The 23,876-nt window shown below is 45.6% G+C and overlaps 1 protein-coding gene across 2 annotated transcripts in view; it reads right to left on the bottom strand.

Moving 5' to 3' along the window:
- PTPN3 (protein tyrosine phosphatase non-receptor type 3) overlaps window positions 1-23,876 on the bottom strand; it is a 119,557-nt gene that overhangs the window by 80,041 nt on the left and 15,640 nt on the right. For both annotated transcript variants that reach the window (XM_053566216.1, XM_053566218.1), the window contains exon 2: window positions 5,126-5,280. In XM_053566216.1, the coding sequence (XP_053422191.1) occupies window positions 5,126-5,263 (138 nt within the window). In that variant the 5' untranslated portion in view covers window positions 5,264-5,280. The remainder of the gene's footprint in view (window positions 1-5,125; window positions 5,281-23,876) is intronic.

Raw genomic sequence — 23,876 nt, 5'->3', positions numbered from 1 at the left:
CCTGTCATCTGAAGTGAGAAGCCAGTGAGGATTCAACCACACTCCTCTTCAGAGCAGGCCTCGGCTGCCTTCCCCACTCCACGGTTACGGGGCAGACACGGTGTGGGCACCGGAACAGAGCCATAATAAGCATCCCTTTCCTGCCCCAGCTGGGGAAGCAGGGATGACAGCACCAAGTGTCGAGTGCTGTCAAGTGCTGTGAGGTTATCAAGGTACAGTGGACACCCGAGAGGGCAGCACCGTCAACTCAACCTGGGGACAAGAGGAAGCAACGTGGATCCGGGCTTGGGAGGACGGCAGAGCTGAGTCAGTTCTCCTGCCAGGTGCACGAGCAGAGAAAAGGCCTGTGGACCATCACAGGGCCCTGTGTGGGGGCCCGGCACAAACAAAGCCCTAAGGATGGCCAACAGCACGGAGCGTTTGGAAACTGCAAGTTCTGCTTTAATAGGCAGGTGTCTCAGGAATCCTTTGAACCAGACCATCTAACTAAAGGACAATAAAAGTCAGAAATAGACTGTGTACAGAACAGGCAAAGGTAGCTCTTTTATTGAGTTCCCGAGAGCAGATAATGTCCTTGAAAATAGGTCACAGTGACCAGGACTGGGAGAATTAGATAACTGTCAGGTACCCCCTGCAGAGACTTCTTTGGGGCAGCTGCCTATTATTTAGTCTAAAGTGTGGAAACATGAGACACAGCCTTTTCCTGAACACGCCTCCTTTCACCTCCTGGTTCCTCTACAGGACACTGTCTATTACAAGAATCGCAACGGGTGTGGAAAGAATGACCCAGTCGGCACATTCCAAATAATGAGACACTCTGATGATATGAAGAGCTATCTGCTTCCATTATTGGAATTATTAGTCATACATGATTTCGTATTACATTTAATATGTTATTAACAATTACAATTTATAGAACATCTATAAAAAGTCAGACGCAAAACCACATACTTTTTACATATGATCTCTAATTTTTGTGGCAACTCTGCAAAGCACTGTCGTCATCACCATCCCCCTTGCCAATGAGCAGAAACACCCAAGCTCTGTCCCTGCACCTTCAGCCCATGGAGAGACTGACCACCTGACTCAGGCCTGTTTGTGGCCAAAGCCCACATGTTCCCATTACATTATACCTACCCCGTTCCCACCCGCTGTGGAGTGCATAATTCAAACACTCAGGTATCTATTCTGCACAATTTACCTGGTCCTCAAAAGGAAATGAAATAATAAAAGATATATTTATAATAAGAACAGACCTCCTAGCCTGGTCCCTACCTCACAGATGGTCCTCTTTGTTCCATCGGGCCACTGCCAGTGACCAACTTGCTCCCTTGGATGGGGTAAGAATGAATGATGTCCAATTCTACTTCCCCAGTGATGATGCCACCTGCTCCTGGTCTGAGATGGTCTAGGCCAAAGAGTCTGAGAGAGACCATGCAAACAATTCCCACACTTGGAACAATAAAAAGTGAGGGATAATCAAACCTGCAAGCAGGACCTCAAATTCTTCACGTTCAATGTGAGCCAGCTTGGGACCAGCTGCTGGTCTCTCTTCCCCGGCTGGTCCTTCTCAGACTCCTTCGGTGCCTGCCTTTCTTCCCGCCAACCTTTCAACACCCACCATTTGCACCTTTTGTCTGCTTGCTTCTCAGGGGACCACATCTGGTTTCACAGCTAGAAATGCTGTCTCTCCCCTGGTGACATCCACAGTTGTCTCCAGAGCCTGGACCCATCCCCTAAACTCCTGACACAGCGATCTGATGCCATTCCTGCATCTCAAACTCAACTTGCCCACAACAGAACCGATGATTTCTGCCCCCAGACCTGCTCTTCCCACAGCTATCCCCATCTCCATAAACTGCAATTCTCTCTCGCCCAGCTGCTCGGGCCAAAAACTCTGGAGTCACCTTGAGGCCTCTTGTGCCTTCATACTCCAAATCCCATCTATCAGCAGATCCTCCTGGCTCCACCTCCAAAGGACTTCCAGACTCAGCCACCCCACTGTGGTGACCCTGTCCAACTGTGATCATCTCTCCCCTGGACTGTTGTAACAATCTCTCATCCCTTTCCTTCCCACAGATGACTGTGGCTGGAGCCCACACCTACCAATGCTGTCCTCCTTATGCAGAATAAAAGGCAGTGCCCTCAGAATGACCTACAAGGCCCTGCATGATCACCTGCCCCTGGTATCTCTCTGCCCTTATCTCCTGCTATACCCTCAGCCCTCCCTCCACTTCATACACACTGGCTTCCACACTGTTCCACACGCACACCTAGCAGGATCCTGCCCCAGGGTCTTTTCACTGCTATTCCTCCTCTCTGGAATGTGCTTCTTCCAGACAACCAAAAATGATTTTTTCATATTATCAGTGAGGCCTTCTTTGATCTCATCTGCACAGTGGTGATGCCAGCCCTTGTCTTGCATTGGCACTCTCTCCTTATCTTGCTTTATTTTTCTTCAAAGCACTTAATGGCCCCTCATGCTGCACATGTTTGTTCATGGTCCATCTCCTCCCACTAGGATGTAAGCATCAAAAGGGCAGGGATTCTGCTCTGTTTTGCTCACACCTGTATTCTTTGTACTCAGAACAAAGCCCAGTACATGGCACGTGCTCAGTAAACATTTGCTGAACGAATAAAATGAGTTCTATTCTAACAAACACTCGTGCTTGTGTCAGGAAGAAGGCATACAGTCAGAAGTAATTCCAGGACAGACAAACAAATTTGATCAAAAGAGCCAGACATATACTAAGCTGTCAGTTTATACTATAAACTTTAAAGCATGAGGAAGAGACGTCTGTGACCTTTATGGGGCTTGTTAATCACAAAATTCTATGAAAGACTTTGTTAAAAAGGAACCCGCATGTAAGATAAAGTTCTGTGGAACCAGAATGGTTGCTTTTTGACAGAAGTATTATGACCCTGCTAACAGACCACTAAGTCTGGTCTCCAACTGCAATGCACATGGAGATTCTCAGGCTTCACCTTCATGTTTCAAAATACCCAGGCGGGACAGAGAACTTATATCTTTATCACTCACCCAAAGAGGTTCTGAAGTACTTTAAGAAATGTCCCTTAGGGCTATGCTGCCAAAGTGGGAACCGTGAACTACTAAAGACTACTTTACTGTTAATTAAGACCAAAGAAAAATCTAGTTTTTTGGGTATGTTGGCGACACGGGGCTAGGTATCCCATGTTGGACAGCACAGGGAAAGAACATTTCCAGCAGTGCATCCAGTTCTTTTAGACCAGCCGTTCTCAACCTGTAGGTCGCGACCCACAGGATCTGTATTAAAGGGCCGCGGCATTAGGAAGGTTGAGAACCACTGTTTTAGACAGTCCTCCCTACAGAATGTTTTTCTCCAAACTGGCTTTCTAAGAAACAGGTTATAGGTGCAACATTCCAGCCCCCTAATTAGACTTTGGAGACACCTAACTGGACAATTAAATTTCCTTGCTGGAGTTTTCCCTTCTTACTACTATAACATTTCCCACCCGCAAGAGAGTGAGGCCCTGTTCTTGGGGAAGAGCTGGAGGCCTGGGTGGCGCGTCCATTTCCACTCTCTGCCAGGCAAGGGGCCCAGACTCCCACACCTTTGGTCAGCCACCCTGACTCTTGTGTGCTGACAGGGATATGCCCAAGACCAAGGCTCTGGGCAGCTGCCCCACTCCTGGCTTGGAAGGAGCCCACAGCCACCATGCTAAGACTTCACGCTAACTGCCTTCTCCTCCTGCTGCCATCAGGGACCTGGGGGCAGCAGGAGGCCAAATTATGGGTGAGGCAAAGTTTTTATTACCCTTTAAATTCCTGTGGACTTTTATCATTCCTGCAATTGTTCTCTTATCCATCCTTTCTTCTCTTCTGAAGCCTGTCCTTGTACATGGAACTTTCCCGGCTGGGGCAGATGCTGGAAGCTGGGTAAGGGTCAGGGTTAACATCTTCAGGACCAGCCAAAGGATGGAAGAGATGGGCAAAGGTAATGAGAGGCAGTGACGTGGGTGGGGTGGGCAGCTACTGTCCACACATCTGACTGCTGCTGGCCTGGGAGACAGGAGACCTTGTTTCTAATCCTGGCTCTCCCACAGGCTTTAAGTGGGATAAGCCAGGACCTCCCTGTGCCCTCCCATCTGTGAGACGACTACCTCACAACAAACCCACTTGCACATTTAATGAGCACCTGCTGTATGCCCATCCAGCCCTGTGCCAGGCTCAGGGGAAACACCACCCTTGCTGTCCTCTAGAAGCTCACACTTTAATGGACAACTCATAACCTAATAGTTACAACTATTTTTAAAAGATGAAACCTGCCATGGGCTCTAATGAAGTGGGTACAGTACACCATGATCCGAGAACCAGCTCTGCTTCAGGAAGGGGACGAGGAGGTCACAGAAGTACCGACATCTGAGACATAAAGAAGAGGGGGAAAGACCTTGCAGGCAGAAATGAGACAGGGGCGAGGTTCTTACGTATTTCCAGGCCAATCTCAACATGGAAGATCTGAAATCTCAAGCTTTCGTTTTAAGATAATATTTTCCCTCATTACTAGGCATCTGCCCAGAAGAAAAAATTCACTTTATTGTAAGGACATTTGTACCTGAATGATTATCGCAGCTCAATTCACAATGGCAAAGATGTGGAAACAGCCCGAGTGCCCATACATCTATGAATGGGTTAATACACTTTGGCCTATGTACAGCAGGGGGTCTTATTCAGCCATAAAGAAAGATGGAGACTTTACATCTTCTGTATTACCTGGATGGGTTTGGAGAGCACGCTCCTAAGTATCACAAGAAAGGAAAAGCAAGCATCCCATGTACTCAATAGCAGTGAACAACTACAGGCCCTCAGGTGCGAAAAACACAATTAAATTCAAGAAGGGGGAGGGGACTCAGTAAGCTCTCACCTAACAGGCACAATGTCGGGGTATGTGGCGCCCTCCTGGGTAAAGCGCTCAACTACAATGTGGACTTTACCTAACAAAAACAATGTAACCTAATTGTATGTACCATTATACTAATTGGAAATTAAAAAACATACCTATATTTTTTCTTCATTTTATATAAGCCAAGAGATGAAAACTATTTCTTAGGAGCTTTAATTCAGAACAAAAAGCGGAGAACTTACGTTAACTTTAAAGGTCTGTACCAAGCCATCTAAGAAGCGGATGCTGCAGACAATTTCAGATCGAGTTTTCTCTTTGGGTAGTTCTGAGGTGCGAATATTATTAATTCTTCCACCCAACGCACGTAACCGGGAGGTCATAACTATCGTTGAATAACCTGTAACATAAGATATACTGTCAGTGCTTTCATATGCAAATTACCACTTACCCGTGAACAACTGGATGCCTGTCTGATGGGATCTTCTCAACACCAGCTGAGGAACTCCCAGGTAATGAGAACTAGGTAACAGACCTTGTTTCCATTTGAGTCTTGACTTCTAAGATGCTCTAAAGAAAATTTATTGCTCAATTACACGTTCACAGAAGACTGCATGGTTTATTTGTGTGTCTTATTATCTCCCTGGTCCAAGTCGTCTGATTTATATTTCCCAGGCTTGTCAATCAATTTGTATTTGTCTTTTTTTTTGCAATTTTTGGCCAAGGCTGGGTTTGAACCCACCACCTCCGGCATATGGGGCCAGCGCCCTACTCCTTTGAGCCACAGGCGCGGCCCTATGTTTTACTATGTTATGTATTTATGTGTTCTACCCCTAAGGTTCTATACTAAATGTGGTGTGAATATGACCTAAAACATGAAAAGACTTATTAATAAAATGATGTTAAAAATTAAGGACTTCTAAGGCTGGGTGCAGTAGTTCACATGTGTAATTCCAGCACTTTGGGACTCTGAGGTGGCAGGATCACTTGAGACTAGGAGTTTGAGATCAGCCTGGGTAACGTAGAAAGACACTGTTTCTACAAAAAAAAAAAAAAAAAATGTGTGCCTATAGTCCCACCTATTTGGGAGGCTGGGACGGGAGGATTCCTTGAGCCAAGGGGTTTTGAGGTTGCAGTGTGCTATTATAACACCACTGCACCCCAGCCTGCGGTATAGCGAGATGCTGTCTCTTAACAATACCATGGTATCGGCTTGGCTCCCATAGCACAGTGGTTACGGCGCCAGCCACATACACCAAGGGTGGCAGGTTTGAACCCAGCCCAGGCCAGCTAAACAACAATGACAACTGCAGCAAAAAATAGCTGGGTATTGTGGCAGGTGCCTGTAGTCCCAGCTACTTGGGAGCCTGAGCAAGACAATCGCTTAAGCCCAAGAGTTTGAGGTTGCTGTGAGATATGACTCCAGGGTACTCTACCAAGGAAGACATAGTGAGACTCCGTCTCAAACAAACAAACGAAAAAAAAAACCATCGAATTAGAGAACAGCAAGGGAACTGGTTTTGGTGAATTCAGTGGCAGAGAGGCAGGCTACAAAACTGGAAAGGTGGGCAACTAAGCACACTGTCACACCCTGTAGGTGGCGGCTCACAGCCTCTCTGAAGAATAAATGAAGCACTTCCACAAACCTACTTTGGCTTAGGGAATGAAGATGACATAAGTCTGCTGGGTTGGGTGGCAGCGCAAAGAAAGATGAAGGAAGGGCTTACGCGCAAGTAAATACTCTTTTAATAGATTCTCTGGAAACTCTCCGATGAGCTGGGCCTCTGCATGTTCAATTCCTTCTGCCTGCAAAGCTAGCCCCCGCCTTGATCTGATCAACTCCTGTTCATCCTCAGTGCTCAGCACAAGCAACACCTCCTCAGAGAAGCCCTCCCTGGTCTCCTCAGCAGAGCGCACTAGCACTTCACACGTGCAGCTGAAGATGTGTATTTAATACCTGCCCCTCCCACTAGACACGGAGCTTCAAGAGGGTGGGAGTCAGGGCCAGTTCTGCTCACTGCATCTCCAACACCTAGCTCTGGTAGGTAGTCAGTGAGAATCGGAATAAATCAATGAATGGGATGAGGAATGAAATAGAAAATGAAGCCAAGGTCTCTGGTCTGAAATGGCAGTAAACCACCTAGACAAAAACGTGGGTTGGTGGGAGCAGGTGCAGGTCAGGAGGAGACGGAGTGAGGGGTCTAGTGAGAATGTAGGTGGAGGGATGTGTCATAGACTGATGCATCTCATGCTGCACATGCGCGGAGTGCCTGGGGATCTTAGAACGCAGACTCTGATTCAAGTTGGTCTGAATCCTCCCAGGGAGAAGCAAGTCACTGGCAGGATCCTCCCTGGGAGAAGCAAGTCACAGGTAACCAGAAAAGCGGCGCCAAGTCAGGGGAGGGTCGGTGAAATGACTTGAGAATCAGTAGCAAGAAGTAGTGACTAAGCTCTCAGGATGAGGACAGAGCAGCTTAGAGGCCCAAGAATCACACCTCAGGGAAGTGCAGAGACGCAGATCATGAAAAGGAAAACACAAGGATATAAGCTGTGCAGAAAGTATGTTCAGGAAGAGGGGGGTGCACTGTTTCCTCATCACCATATTCAAGAAGCTCCAGGTAAACCTCCATTCCTCCAGACAGAACACAGAATCTCAAATAGTAATAAAATAAACTCTTGGGACTGGCAGTGCAAGAAAACTTCATCAATCACTTATAAAATTCCACCCACCCTACCACCTCCACCTTGCCCTTTCCAGTGAAAATGTCATCAGAAGCAGGGATGCATTTTCTGAGTAATACAAAAAGGTATCAAAAGACAACAAATGTGTTCCATAATGCTTTAACCACATTGACATTAAAATGTCAATTTGTTCAGTTCTTGTCTGAGACTCTCAGGTGGGTTACAATATAAGGGAAAGAAAGGTACAGCAGAACCATTACAAGTGGAGTTTTAGTGGGAGGTGCACGTCAGAGTCACCTGGGGAGCTTGTCCTCCCTCCTCACCCTCCCCTGGTGGTGATTCAGCCCCCTAGGGTGTGGCACAGGGTGACAATCCCTTTAGGATGTCCTCAAAGTAAAGGCAAGGTGTCTAGCACTAGAGGACAGGGTCCCCAGGGAACCTCAGGGTGTGCCTGGGATGGTCAGATTTAGAATACAGGCTGTGTGGAATCTAAGCCATTCGCTGTGGGGGCCTGTGTGAGAGGGAGGCAGTCGCTCTGCAGAGCAGCTGTAACAGAGATAATTGCACAACCACTGCAAACAGACAAAAACCAACAGTGACTCCAAATAGAAGTCTCCAGATGAAAGTCACACGGGCTGAAGCTCCAAAATGCTCTTCACCTGAGCAGCCCCTCAAAGCTAGAGCCAGCGTGGATACCGTGGGACTGATGAATGTAACCTTGGCTAATAATGATGCTCCTGGTACAGTCACGTGGACAGCTGGTGAAACAACGTAGATCAGATGCCCAGAAGAGACATACTTTTACTTCTCACATCCATCTCTGATTGTCACATGTATCGGGACCTAATGATAATGTCAGAAATGGGTATTTTATGAAAGTTGCAGAAATGTTCTTCCTACAATTGTTCCTAAAGCAAAACATGATAAGAGTGAGCTTGATGTTGAATAACCACATAATTTAGCCATGTGGTGTTTTCGGATTGTCTTGAAATTACATCTTAAACAATCTGGTCGGGACAATGGCTGCTGACTAACAGCCCTGCTTCCTGTACCACAGCAATCGGGGAACTCAGGGTTTCTATGGCTTCCTTTATAAGCCTCTTCACTCTAAACAAAGCCACAACCCAATCAGAAACACACCGGCCTCTCTGACCCCAAATGCTTACAGCCACAGCTGATGCATTTCACTATTAAGGAAGCCAAGACTGCTCTTTGCATAATTCTTAAAATCAGTTATAGCTTTAGGATGTGTTGTACAACAGCAATTGAAGTCCTACTGTGAATACAATTTTAAACCAAAGATTATTCTTGGAAAATTTATTATTATAGAAACAGGCAACATCTCACTTTGCAAACAGGAGGGGCCCAATAAATACCATGAGAGTTAGACTTGGCAGATGGAAAGTGTCTCGCACACTGTGGGACACACACCAGGTGCTCAATAAAAGGTGTTTTATTTAGGTTACACGTCTAAGGGTGTCAGGTGCTGATACAGATGCCAGATTTTGTAGGGAAATCCAGATTTCAAATACCTTGCAGATATTCGTATGTTTCAATTCTTAAATTTTTATTAATTTCATTAATTTTAATGATGACAGCTCACTAGAGTTAAAAAGTAGTGATTATCATAGCTATGTGACACAGCAGGAGCATGCTGCCACAAACTGTCAGAGCCCTCCTGGGGAGGGTCGGGTATGGGCCTTCTACTCCGGCCCCTCCCAGGCTGCCCTGGAGCCCAAGGCAGGGAAGAGGTTAAGCCACTGCCTTTCCCAAGGGTTTTGTCCACATGCTGATCTGGAGAACTCTGTTCTTTCACAAACTAATGAACCACAAGCGGTAAGATGGGAGAGTAGCACACACAAGTGAAGAGGGCAAGCCCAATTCCACTGTCATAATTTTTTTTTTTTTTTTGAGACAGAGTCTCAAGCTATGGCCCTGGGTAGAGTGCTATGTATGTCACAGCTCACAGCAACCTCAAACTCTTGGGCTTAAGTGATTCTCTTGCCTCAGCCTCCCAAGTAGCTGGGAGTACAGGTACCTGCCACAACACCTGGCTATTTTTTTGTTGTGGATGTCATTGTTGTTTCTGGCCTGGGCCGGGTTTGAACCCACCAGCCTCAGTATATGTGGCCGGTGCCCTACCCACTGTGCAATCGGCGCTGCCCTTATTTTTTATTTTTTGACACTTTGTTGCCCTGAGTCGAGCGTTGAGGCGTCATAGCTCACAGCAACCTCAAACTCTTAGGCACAAGGGCTCCTCTTGCCTCAGCCTCCCTAGTAGCTGGGACTACAAGTGCCCACCACAACGCTTGCTAGTTTTTTCTATTTTTAGTAGACATGGGGTCTTGCTTTTCTCAGTCTGGTCTTGAACTCCTGAGCTCAGGAAATTCACCCACCTCTGCCTCCCAGAGGGCTAGGATTACAGCTGTGAGCCACTGTGCTGGTTCACCGTCAGAATTTTAGAAGGAAGTGCAGAGTATTTAATACTCTTGTTTTTAAAAATAAGGGATTTAGACCACTAACTCAAAAAATACAAGCTGCAGTTGGAAAGAAAAGGAAACAGTCCTGACTTATAAATACCTAATTTGTTAAGAAGCCTATGTAAGTCAATCGACCTGAATGATCACTAAGCCTGTCTAGCCCAATGCCACCACCTAGTGGCCACCAGAGGAAGGCGCTCCTCCTACGCTGTAGCTCTTAAAGGAAACACCGACAGCCACCCAGGTGCTCTCCCTTCCCTGTGGCTCACTCACAGTTCAGCTTATTTCAAGAGTCCTTATCACAGTAGGCCAGGCCTCTCTGCAGCCAGATTCCCTTTCCCTACTGAACTCAGGACAGTGCTTTCGGCCCTGCTCCCTGTTTTTTTTTTCGCTATTTACGAGCCCTGGACAGATGACTAATCTGCCGCAGAGGGACATTTCTAGCATGGAAAAGTACATGTTAACTATCAGCCACGCTAGACAGTGACTCATCAAGTTAAGTGAGCTTCTCATCAAACACCAATGTTTAATGTATTGTGGATACTTTATTTATTTAGCTGCTAACATAGTACCAGCATCGCTTTCTCTTTCTGGTCATTGTCAACACACAGGAGCAGGGCTGCATTATGCACTGACTTCCGGCAAAGTCACTACATCACGCACACTCCAGGCAACATAAACGAGCCTACCAATTGCTGTCTGTTCCTCTCACTGAACCACTTCTAGTCCCGGTCTGTTTGAAGGCCAGGCCTAAATGTTCCCTCCTCTCTGGCAAAGTGGGATAGTCCCTTCACGAGTAGGAATTTATTTATCATTTATTAAGCGGTGATTAAAGTGAGATCAAAATGTAAGAATGGATGCTTACTGATTAAGTTACTAAAAAAAATAGTGATTGACATGAGACTTTAACCACTGACAAAACTAGCTTACGTACAAGTCACCGGGAGAGTTTGATGAAACGATTCTTGGGCACCACCCACAAAGATTTTGGTTCAATAAGGGCCCGGGAAACTGCATTTTAAAACATAAAAAAATATATATTTTTTAACTTACAGAAAAGTTACAAGAAAAACAACTCCTGTGTACCCTTCCCAGCTGGGATTCAACTGTTAACATTTTGCCACATACACTTTCTCTCCCCACCTCCTCTCACCTGCTCACGTACTACACACAAACACACCATGCCCACCTTTACCTCTGAATATTTTAGTGAGTCTCCCCAAAACAAGGACATTTCATAACCACAGTACAATTGGCACACTGAAGACAACTGACATTGACAAAACACTTATCTAATAGACAGTCCATATTAAAATTTACTAATTGCTCCAATGACATTTTCTTTCTTTCTTTCCTCCTTATCCAGAATCCACACCAGGATCACGCTCTGTTGTTGTTATTGTTGTTTTTACAATACTGGACCTCGCTATATTGCCCAGGCTGGACTTGAACTCCTGGGTTCAACTGATCCTCCCACCTCAGCCCCTGGAGAGGCTCTGGAGCACCAGCATACCTGGCTTGAAGTCCCGTTAGAAGCACACGCATGCTCCTACCCCAATGACAATGATTCAGGCCACACAGTAGAAAACTCAACCAGACAATCTCTAGGCTTCTTTTCAGTTTTGACTGTCTGTGCCGATAACCAGGGTCTCAGTTAGGTTGGCAGCCTATGTCAGTTTTCCTGTCTATACTACAAGTCACTTCCCAGTGCTAAATAGAGTTTCCATAGCTTAGCAGCTGTCCCATCACTCAGTCTGGGAAAAGAGTTTTCCGAATCATTGTTTACGAAGTAACAGATTTTCCAGTCTATATGTCAGTGCTGGGATTAGTGCCGTTGTCAAAATAGAGAAGAAGAAAGCTACATGATAATTATGTTAGCTCAAAAAGAACTATCACTAGGCATTATGTAACCCGATGTCTTGGCTTGTTCATTCAAATTAGTATCATTCACCAATACTATTAATCTATAGTATCCAAATTATGAAAAAGACCAAATGCACATATTCCTTCTCAGAAACATGTGAAAGTTTTTTTAGTATTTTTTCTAAGTTTTTTTTTTAAAGGGGTAGCTTCCATTTCACAAAATAGAGTGCAACTTCCCCAATTAGAATTTTCTTAAAGCAGCAGCAAAGACACGGGATGCATTTTGTGTCATTTATTAGGCTTTGCAAATGTTCTTAATGAAATTCAGCCCAAATTAATTAAAATGGGTGATTTTACTTTTCATGTATGGAATGCCCACCTTTTTTAGTAAACGCTTCTATATCCATTATTTCACTTTGTTAATTTTAAATTAAGGGCAGCTAATAACAAAACTGCTAAATACTCAATACACATAAATGGAATTTAATCTTTTCTCATAACTCCATAATTTTCATAAGTCAACCCTATCCTCTGCCATTGTTATCCCACTTTCTTGGCTATTTAGTTTCCGAAGTACAACACTGCATAATAATAAATATACTAACATTTTTAAAATGAGGTTTTAACATAAATATAATCACTGCTGAATACTTACTAAATTAAAAAAAAGACCCATTCATTCAGGATTTTCATATTGCTAATTCAACACTAAAGCCAACAAATTCATTTATCCTGAGCCTATATGATGAAAAAATAATTTTTCAATAACATTCTTAAAGCCTAAAGCCCGCTAATAAATCTAAGTCAGTAATCCAAGATGACAAGGCAAGTATGGGTGCACAAAACCTTTTTTTGAGTACGAATTTGTAAAAATATCTGATGTCTTTATTAAAAAATGCAGGTATGATAGTGTTTAACACACAAGACTTTGCATTTTTCTCTGTCACACAGGAGGAAATGCTCCTGTAAGTCACTTTCATGACACAACTCAATAACTCAGTCAAATTATCTTGAAATCGTCAATCCTACTACTCCAGATGTACAATTTTGGGATCAAATCACTTGTTCCACAGACCCTGTAATTTGTTCAGGGAGGGGCTCCCCGAGGGAAGCCCCAGGGAAGCAAGGGTGGAGTAATTTGTAGGATTAGCTGTATTCAAACTGAGGCCCATAATTAGGGCTCTTCTCATACAACTTCAAAATGTCAAATAGTTTTCTTATTATGGAGTTGGGGTTTATTTATAGGTTTTATTTATAGGCTCGGACACCATGACACTTGCAAAAGTAACAACATAAAAAAGTTATACTTGATACCGGGAGGATAAGAAGTAGTTTTAAGATCCCAGAAGAGCAAGATAAAGAATGTTGTGGGAGCCGCGGGCAGTTTGGGGGAAGCGGTAATGAGCTATAAAGAGAAACCAACCTCTTCAGAGCCGGGAGCTGTGTTTCCTGGGTGTGAGGAGAAGCTAGCTAACTTAAGCACAAAGTTTGCTCCCTTAGCCTGCAGAAAACTTAGGCTGAGGATATCAAGTCTTTTTTTCTTGAAGTATCACATAGAGAAAAAAGCACAAATCCTAAGTACACAGCTCTCCAGAGGCCTGGCAGAAACGTCCTCCCTCCATTGGTGACCACTCTCCTGACTTACCACACTGCTTTCAAGAGATTTTTTAAAATGAGATTTAAAAAAAAGTTTTTTTTAATTGCTTAAGGGAATGTCATCATATTGCATTGCTTAACAGCACACTCCCAAATGTCACAGGACCTGGCTCTCCCAGGTTGGCACCTCAGTACACGTAGACGCTCTGAGTGGCTTGCATGGTGTGGGCAGCAATTGAGAAGGGCCGTTCGGTCACTGAAGGGGGACGGGTAAACTTTCCACATTATATGCCACCTCGGTGAGCCCAGAAACATTAAAAGCCAACAAACCTTCCTTATGGGGGTAAAAAAGACAGATGCCAGGTATCAGGACTTGCCACCAGACAAGGTGTCCTCTAACAACCTGCACCAGGACTCCTGGATCTTGTTGAGAATGACTTTTGCTTCCTTTGTTATTACTATGGCAGAGGAGTTCCAGACCATTTACTCTGTACCTTCTCTTCACCAGAACAGGGAGTGGGGTTGGGATGGGGAAGAGGCAGAGGTCTTCAGTATCAAGTTCAAGGGGAGACGAAGGTCCAAGGAGCTAGAGGAGCACTGGGGGGCTCCTGACCCTACCAGGTGGGGTGGGGTAGGAGGCAGGGACAGTTGGCAAAGGTGTCTGGGAATCTTGTAAGATGCAGGGAAATTGGCCCAGGGGAAGAAGCAGCATTCCAAGTGCTGCAAACCACGTGTGCAAAGGTTGGGAGAGGAAAATGCAGGCCTCTTTAGGGACCACTGAAACTGACTGAGCAGGTGTGGCTGAAGAATAACTGAAATCTTAAAGAAATCGTGACAAGGATAAGATTAGTTTCTTCAAAACACAAGGGGTTGTCATACCAGAGAGGAATTAGGATACAGCATGAAGCTGTAGGACATTCACTAGCATCAGAATCAGGAAGTTGGGTGGGTTGGCTCCCAAATTCAATTGCTTACTAGCTGAGAGATTAACCTTAGAGAGAGTGCTCACTCTCCCTGAGAATATGTTTTCTTATCAATAAAGAGGTGGGGATTTTCCTGCTTTGCAAGGTTGTTTTAAGCACTGGAGATAGTATGTATGCAAATTAACTGGCAACCAGCTACAATCATTAGACTGATATTTTTTTTTAGGTCCCAAGGGTCTAATGGGTAGATGACAAACAAATTTCTCTTCAACAGAAGAAAAAGCTTTTAAACAGTCAAGACTGCACAAATACAGAAGAGACTGCCTTGTAAGGTACGGAGTTCCCTGTCACTAGAGGTAATCAAGCAGAGAAGCTGGATGAGACCCTGGTGAGAAGGCTGCAGAGGGCTGACTGACACAGGAGAGGGTGGGACAGATGAACTCTGGGCTTCCAGGACTGAGATTCTACCACATTCTGAAACTTCTGTTTCAACATAACCAGGTTAAATTTCTGTATGTGTAAGATTCAATAAGGCACTGTTTGAAATCCTTAAATGGATTTCTCATGGGAAAGAATTCTAAATGAATACCTCATTCTTGGAGAAAACTAAAATGACCCACCAAACCATGAAATAGGAGATAAAAGAATATGAACAAAAAGTTATATGTAAAACTCAAAAAACAGACAATGGAATATGTTTTATATTTAGCTGTTTCTTCCTAAAATTAAGCTACCAACCTCTTCTCATTTTCCCTTCAAACAGTTCTTCTACTAGGCCCCAAGCAGACTGCAAATCAGGATGGAATAAGATTTCTTTACAGGGACATGAATCAAGCTGCATAAACTTTACAAAAATACTGTGCTAATATTTGCTCTCAGGCACAGACATGCCCATTTGGGTGTCAGTCCACAATATTTCTATCTCAGGCTCCAGCCCCCACCCCTTTACAGCCAAAAGCAGCATAAGCCTTCAGAAAAGAAAACAGATAAAGTCACTTTGAAAGGTTTCAGATGTGCTAATCACAGCAGTGCATCCCAGCCAAGAGGCTGGAATCTCACTACCGGACCATCCTGCCAGGCTCTGTTCCTGCCAAAGAATCCAAAGCCAGTGGCAGCCAGGCCAGAGAAACCCAATCCTCACTGCCAGTATCCCTTGTCATAACTTTATCTCAAGGAAACATAGAAAAATATCCTCCACCCACCCCCCACCCCAAGCATCACCCCATTAGTCACTCATCAGCAAGGTGACTTGGGAAGTCACCACCTCACTTTCCTTCGGCATGGCTTCCCAACTTAGAGCCCTGTAAGGCTTTTTGCAGCTTTAAAATCCTCTGCCTGTGAAGCTGTAATCTGAGGGCCCATCTCAGGTTATATTAGGAACCGTGACCCTGCTGGTTGCCAGTGTGCCTCTAGAAACAAAGACAAAATGTATTTTCATGCAGCTTATTCAGAATGCCAGGGTTTTGTGCCTTGATAAAATGGGGTCAGAAAATTAAAGAAAGGAAACTTAAAAAAGAACTTACGAAAGGCATGCCAAAACGCAAATAAGAACAGTATTTAGGAATAATTCAACGAGACATTCGTCAAAACATGATGCTGTACACACTAAAGCATATAAGAAATGGGAAAGGATGTATAATGGTCACCAAAAAAATTAAAATAATTTCAGGTCTTTAAAAAAGGAAACTAATATCTTATTGCTGTGGTTGTGTTTATTTGTACTGAGGTCTTCCATGTGCCGAGAGAGAGGAATACAGAGAGCAATTTCTTGATTTCAAGGAGGGGTCAGTGACAGGGACCAGGGACATCTTTACTTGGGGGCTCCAGGTGGCAGGGCGGATTGGAGGCTTGAAGGAGCAGTTAGACCAGGGTTCTAGCGTCTGCTCTGCCTCTCCCAGTCTGACATGACCCTGGACCAATAAACTTTCCGTCTCGGGATCCAAGTCTGTAAATAACTCTGAGGAGAGGCGATCTCATACCTTAACACAGTGGGGGGCCCGGTCCAGCACAGGCACCGACTGGACACTAGTCCGTGAGTACTCACCCTTTATGTGCTCAGCCCTTTCCACCCCTCGTGTGCCTGAGGACCTGGGTCATTCCCATTCCCACTGTCGGGCTTCCCATGACATAGAGGTTCAGAGTTTCCCAAATACTTTCCCACCCTTTATTCACGCTCCATTGGTTTTGACTGGGCCTGGTGGGCAGCATTGCTGTTCCCATTTTACACTTTGGTAGAATAAACTTAGAACAGGTTACAAAGGCTGTAAGTGGGGTGACGATCCCAAGCTCGGGTGGGTGCATCACACAGTACCCCACTCTGAGTCCACTGGCCCACGTGCCTGGAAGGGAGGTGAATTACAGGTGTGTCGCTGGGCGTGGAGGAGGGCCCACATTTAATCACTATGGTCTCTGTAATTTACTGACTAAAGGTATGTTCTTACCCTTTTGAGATAATCTTTATGAACACTCCCTGAGGCTCACGTGTGAGTAAATTTCCTCTTACAAGGGAAATGGTCCAGAAAACCTTCTTTCCCCCTAATTAATTCTGCAGCATTAGAAACCTGAGTAATGATTTGGGTATTTATTACCACATTCCCTCTGCTCTAAGATGACACCATTGATGAAACAGGTGTTTCAGAAAAATTATTTTAAAGAAACAGTACATCCAAAGTACACTCTTGACTGTGAAGGTCACAGCAGATTTCAGAAATGTTACAAATGTGGCCAGTCACCTTGCGGAAATGTAGTGAATAACTTCCTCCCACTTCTGTAAAAGGCCTGGGCTGGAGTGCCTGTCACATGGCATTTCCAGCCACAGGCAGCCTTGCCCAGGTTAATTATTAGCAGGGAGAGAGCAGGAGTGGGCCAACTCATTTCCTGAGACCAGGCCCTGGGCTTGGCCTGGGGCTTCTCCTAAATGGTGTCTAGCTGCTCTGCTTTCAGGGAGGACCTGAGTGAGTGGCCAGTCTCCCCTCGACTGCACCCACCTCTGGGGATCTCCGAACTGCCAGGCCCCTGGGAAGCTTAGCTTCTCAATAAGCCAGAGCTCAGTCAGACTCTCTCTCTGTCACCTCTAGGGGCACATGCCAAGCATCTGATGGGGACAGTCTTGGGTAACTGAAATGGGGGAGGGCAGGTTGGGTCATCAGGAGGACCCAGGACAGCCTCACCGTGTTTAAACTTTGAGGTTCTTTCTAACTTTCTACCTGCTGGGAGAGGTCCTCAGGCAGTGAAGAATCTCCCAAGACAGCTGTGAAAAAGCAAGGTGGCTCTGCCCACCCAAAGGGAGCCAACCCTGAGGGAAAGGATAGGGAGGCTGGGGCCAGGCATGGCGGCTCACGCCTGTAATCTCAGTACTTGGAAGGCTGAAGTGGGTGGATTGCCTGAGCTCACAGTTTGAAGACCAGCCTGAGCCAGAGCGAGACCCCGCCTCTAAAAAAAAAAGCCAGGTATTGTGGTGGGTGCCTATAGTCTAAGCTACTCGGAAGGCTGAGGCAAGAGAATTGCTGAGTGGCAACCTCTCAAGAACTAGAGGTTGCTGTGAACTCTATGGAGGGTGACGCCACAGCACTCTATGGAGGGTGACAAAGTGAGACTCTGTCTCAGAAAGAAAAAAAAAAAAAAGGAAAAGGAGGCTGGCAGACCAGCAACTACAAAGGCTCTGACGTGCTCGATGTCGAACAAAACAGCAAGCCTGGTAGATGGTATTGTTTGGAAGTGTTTTTTTAAGTTGAACTCACGCTGTCCATACAATCATAAATTCCACTCTTTCTTTCTCATAATCACTGTCCAACATTTGTCCAGGTATTTTGCACGCTTCACTGACCTTTCCTGTTATGGCTTTACAGTATTCCACCAAGTGGGTGTACGTAACCATGGGTGCTCGGATGACTTCTCATTAGTAGAGCTCAGATTTCAAAAAGAACACACAGTAAACCCAGAGAAGGAAGGAGGAGCGTGTGACCAGGACAGGCAGGGCCCAGATGAACTCTGCTTTAGGGCAAAGACCCCAAAGAGCAAGATGAGGGCAAGGGGCTAGACCATCACCCAGAGGAAAACGGCAAAGCCGATGAGCAGGAAACTGATACTGATGTGAGCAAAATCACCAAGTCTACTGTTTCCTGTCTCTTCTACCGGGCAGAACAATCTTTTACACTGGGAAGGGACCTGGTCACCTCCTGTGACCCAGGAGAGACACTCTACACTCATCATCTTCCTCCACCCACATCACACGAGGGGACCAGGCTTCCCCCGCAAGGTTCCCCTGGGTGTCTCTGTGGTGACCCAGCAGCAGAGTAGAAGCCACACCCAATGGCCCTTGACAAAGCCTTGCTCCCTTCAGCCATCCCATCACCTGCGCCGGTCCTTTGGTTGTTGTTATTGTGGTAAAATATACAGAGCATAAAGTTTGCTGTTTCGACCGGTTTTAAGTGTACTGAGTGGCATTCATTACGTTTACAATGTTATGCAACCATCACCACTATTTTCAGAAGTTTGTCATTACCCTGGACAGAAACTCTGTACCCAATAAACAATAACCGCCCCCATTTGCCCCACCCCCACCCTGGCCACCTCTCATCTATTTTCCGTCTCTGTGAATTTGCCTATTCTAGGTATTTCTCATAAGTGGAATCATGTAATATTTGTGTCTGGCTTCCTTAGCATGTGTGTGAGGTATATCCATGTTTTTACACGTATCAAAACTTGCTTTTTTTTTTTTTTTTGCAATTAAAGGGGCTTTTATTTCACCTGGAGTGCAGGGGGGGTGAGATTCCTGAGTGGGAAGAAATCCACACGTGAGCTATGGTGGACAGGGATTTAAAGGGTTAGGGCAGGCTTGGCTCCTGTAGCACAGTTATGACGCCAGCCATATGCACCGCGGCTGGTGCATTTGAGCTTGGCCTGGATCAGCTAAACAACAATGACAACTGCAACAAAAAAACTGCTGGGTGTTGGGGTGGGCATCTGCAGTCCCAGCTACCCCGGAGGCTGAGGCAAGAGAATCACAAGAACCCAAGAGGCTGAGGTTGCCATGAGCTGTGATGCCATAGCACTCCACCAAGGGCAACACAGTGAGACTGTCTCAAAATAAATAAATAAATAGATGGTTAGGGCAGCCAGGATTGGTGGCATCCCTATTTCCTGGGAGGGACATGAGTCTGACCCTTTCTGGGCTGGCCATGAATCTGACCCTGCCTGGGTGGAGCAAGTTTATTTGGGCAGATACACCTCATTCTATGGGAGGGTTTTCAACCCCTAGTTATGGCCTCTTTATAGACCTCTCCACCCTTGAGGCTGTCCTTATAACACTTCTCTTTCACCAATTAAGAAACTTAAAACTTGGTGGTGCCCATAGCTTAAATGGCTAAGGCGCCAGCCACATACACCAGAGCTGGTGGGTTCGAATCCAGCCCGGGCCCGCCAAACAACAATGACCACTCCAGCCAAAAAATAGCTGGGCATTGGGGCGGGCGCCTGTGGGAAGCTGAGGCAAGAGAATTGCCTAAGCCCAGGAGCTGGAGGCTGCTGTGAGCTGTAACCCTACAGCACTCTATCCAGGGCAACAGCCTGAGGCCCTATCTCAAAAAAAAAAAAAAAAATCCCTGAAACTGAAGAATATTGGTTTGTTCATGATTTGAGAGTCATACACCAAATAGTGGAAGACATTCACCCTGTTGTACCTAATCCTTATACTCTTCTCACTGCAAAACTTGCTTTTGATGATTGAATAACATACCATTTTATTTTATCAATTCTTTGTCAATTTGGGTAGTTTCGACCTGTTGGCTATTGTGCACAATGCTGCAAAGAACGCCTCTAGCTGAGGCCCTGCTTTCCATTCTTTCAGGTTTAGACACTTGGACGTGGAATCTCTGGGTCATATGGCAGTTCCGTGTTTAGCTGTTGGTGGAACCACCAGACTGTTTACTACTGAGGCTGTGCCATTTTACATCCCCACCAGCAATACGAGAGGACCCTACCTCTCCACATCCCTGCTAACACTTGTTTTCCTTTTTATGATGACAGCCATTCCAGTAGGTGGGCAGGTGTCTCCAGGGCTTTGATTGCACTTCTGACTAATGATGTTGAGCATCTTTTCATGTGCTCACTGGCCATCTGCACATCTTTAGAGAAATGTCTATTCAAGTCCTCTGCCTTTTTTTTTTTTTTTTTTTCAGAGTCAGTGTCTCACTTTGTTGTCCAGGCATGAAGGCTATGACATAATCATAGCTCTCTGTAACCGCAAACTCCTGGGCTCAAGTGATCCTCCTGCCTCAGCCCCCTGAGTAGCTGGGACTAGTGGTGCAGGCCACTATACCAGGCTAACTTTTCTAATCTTTCTGCTCTTGCTCAGGATAGGTTTGAACTCCTAATCTCAGGAAACCACCCACCTTGGCCTCCTAAAGTGCTAGGATTATAGGCATGAGCCACCTTGCCCAGGCTCTCTGCCTATTTTTTAACTGAGTTTGTCTTAATTTGGGTTGCTGACTTTTAGGAATTTTTATATTCCAAATATTAAATCTTTATCAGATATAAGATCTGAAAATATTTTCTCCTATTTTATAGGTTGTCTGTTCACTTTCTTAATAATGTCCTTTGATGCACAAGTCTGTTTTGCATTTGCACTTGTTGCTCTTTTTTTTTTGTTATATCCCAGAATCCAAGGTCATGAAGATTTACCCCTATGTTTTTTCTGAAGAGTTTTATGGCTGTAACTTCTATGTGTAGGCCATTTGACCATTTTGAGTTAATTTTTAGATATGGTGAGGGGTAGCAACTGCTCTGGCCTTTCTGAGCAGAGTGCCTCCCCAGCACGGTATTTTGGCAGAGCTAATATCCCTGCGCACGAAGACTAGGTAAGTCTGGACCTTTAAATAAGATCACCACAATGGCACAGGCAGCCAGCCCAGTGCCTGGCACCCAGTAAGTGCTCAGTAAGTCACTGTGGAATAAGTGGATGGAAGGACAGGTGGATATTTGGGTGGATAAACCACTGGGAGCACATGCCATCCCTCCATCTGCATTTCTTGACTGCTGCAAGACCACTCACAGCTGTCTGGGATACTCTTGAAAGAAAAAAAAAAAAAAGAGAAGTAAATCTGACAGGCTAAGCATACTAAGAACTCAATAGGTGTTAACGTTATTTACACACTTCTATTAGTTAACTAGAAATGGCCTAAGATTGAACTGGTACAGCAGGGAGTCTTGGCCCTGGAAAGCCCAACGAGCTCTTCAAAGTCTTCTGGTTCAAGTCCCTTGTGTAGATGAGGAAACCCAGGGGTGGAGTGAGGCAGTGACTTCCCAAAGCCTGGCTGCACCAAGCGCAAATCTCAGAGATTACCCAGTTCAGCGACAGAAAGACACAAACTTAGTCTGAATTGCTTCAAATAGGAGGGGTGGCCCACTGGTTACAAAACTTCCAAAGGGGGCAGGGCGAGGGTGGGGGAAGAACCCTGTAGGTTCTGCTCTAGGAATGATCTGCCTCTGGCTATTGCCTGGCCATCATCAAACACCCACTCTCAGCACCCTCTCTCTGCTCAACCATACCACTCCCCCTGCCTATTCCCAGGTTGTGCAAGCTTGTTCCAATCTCAGCTGTTCCCTCCGCTTGGAACATCCTTCCCTCAGATATGTACCTGGCTCTATCCCTCACTTCCTGCATGCACCTGTCAAATTTTATCAATGAGGCCTTCCCTGATCACTTCCCTTAGCATTTATTGCCACCAGACATATTAAGTATGTCTGCCTGTTTCCTCGCAATTCCCACCTCCCTATCCACCCTCCCCCAGAATATGAATTCCTTAAAGGCAGGTACTTTATCAGCGGACTGCCGTCTCCCTAGCACCCAGAATGGTGCCTAGCACACATGAGGTGTTCCTTGGTAAGTGCCTGTGGAATGCATGAACATATGGACACAGAGGGGAACACCAAACTCAGAATGCATCACATCACTCAGCCTCACAGAGGGGAGGCAGGCAGCTCCAAATTCACAGTTAAGCACTCCCTGGACCCTGCAGCCACAGAGGCACCCAAATGTACTTCTGGACTCTCAGGTGTCCTGAGCTTCTGGGCCTGTGACCAGGATAGGGAGGGCCAGGAAACTGAGTGTAGTCAAATGCTCCCACTCCTACTGGTCAAGCCTAAGATGCTGGCAGCTGCTCCTCTGCTGGCCTGGCCATTGAAAACAGAATCTCTACCCAAAGGCACTTAACAAATGCATGTGACGTGCACAAATGAACAAATGAATGAACAACTAATTCACACAAGGCTTACACCTGCACTTTTAGAAGGCTAGTGTCAGCGCTAACACAGCATATCAGGTCTGGCTGTGTCGTTCCATTTCTAGGAATCTGTAAGGGTACATTCAGACATGAGAAAAAGTTTCAATTGCAAAGAGTTTCCTCCCATTTGCAACACTGAAAACTGCAAACAAAAAAGCTAACTGCTAATGTCAAAGGGCCAGTGGAGTAAAGCCACAAAATAGCCACAGATGTCTGTGAAAACATCACAATGATAAGAAAAATGATTAGACTATTAAGTAAAAAAGAAGGCTAGTTACAGTTGTATCTATAGGATGACCACAAATAATTAAAATAACAAAAGAATTTGAAAGACAATGAAAATGTATTATTTTTCTATTCTTTTCACTTTTCTATATTTCCTAGATTTTCTCTAATGAACAAGTAATGGGTTAGAAGAAAATCAAACTATTAGAACTTTTTTAAAAATGCTGTCATTGGATACGTCATTGGTGGCCGGAGTGTTTAAACCTACTTCTTTTGACCCTCTGCCACCCGCTGTCCTGTTTCTGCATCCCTAATCCCTGCTCGCTCTTCCTGGGCCACCCAGCACCTGCCCCCACAGCCTCTAATCCTGCAAGGTGCTGCCTTTCATCTGCACGCACAGTCACTCTCCCCCAGTCCAAAGCTGGGCTGCCTCCTCCTCTTCCTGGCTTTGCAGCTTTGGACAACTTACTGAACCTCTCTGAGTCCATTTCCTCCTCAGGAAAATGCAGCTGAGCCTGCCCCAGGGGCCACCCCGGGGTGCCCAGCACCTGGGAGGGTGCTCTGGACACACCCAGCCTCGCAGCCCCATCTGCTGCCTGCCCTTAGCCTCAGGAAGAGCTGCCACCAGTGCCCTACTACACAGGGAGAAAAGTCCTGATCCTCAGTCTGAAAATCTGGGTCTGTGTCCTTTCCTCAAGGCAGTGGAAGACAAGGGTTGCCCTTGGCTCCAAATCAACACGAGGGCTTCCTGGCTGAAAGTGCCATTCTCCTGTTGGACCCTTTACTCCAGCAGTTCTCAACCTGTGGGTTACAACCCACAGGAACTGTATTAAAGGGCCATGACATTAGGAAGGTTGACAACCACTGCTCTACTCCTTCAGTGAACTCACTGCCCAACTCTCCATCCTCAATGCTGATACTTCTCCAACCCCCCAGCACTGATGC

Source organism: Nycticebus coucang, chromosome 2 (genome assembly GCF_027406575.1).
Source record: "Nycticebus coucang isolate mNycCou1 chromosome 2, mNycCou1.pri, whole genome shotgun sequence".
Taxonomy (NCBI): Eukaryota; Metazoa; Chordata; class Mammalia; order Primates; family Lorisidae; genus Nycticebus; species Nycticebus coucang.
This window is presented reverse-complemented; position numbering and strand designations above follow the sequence as displayed.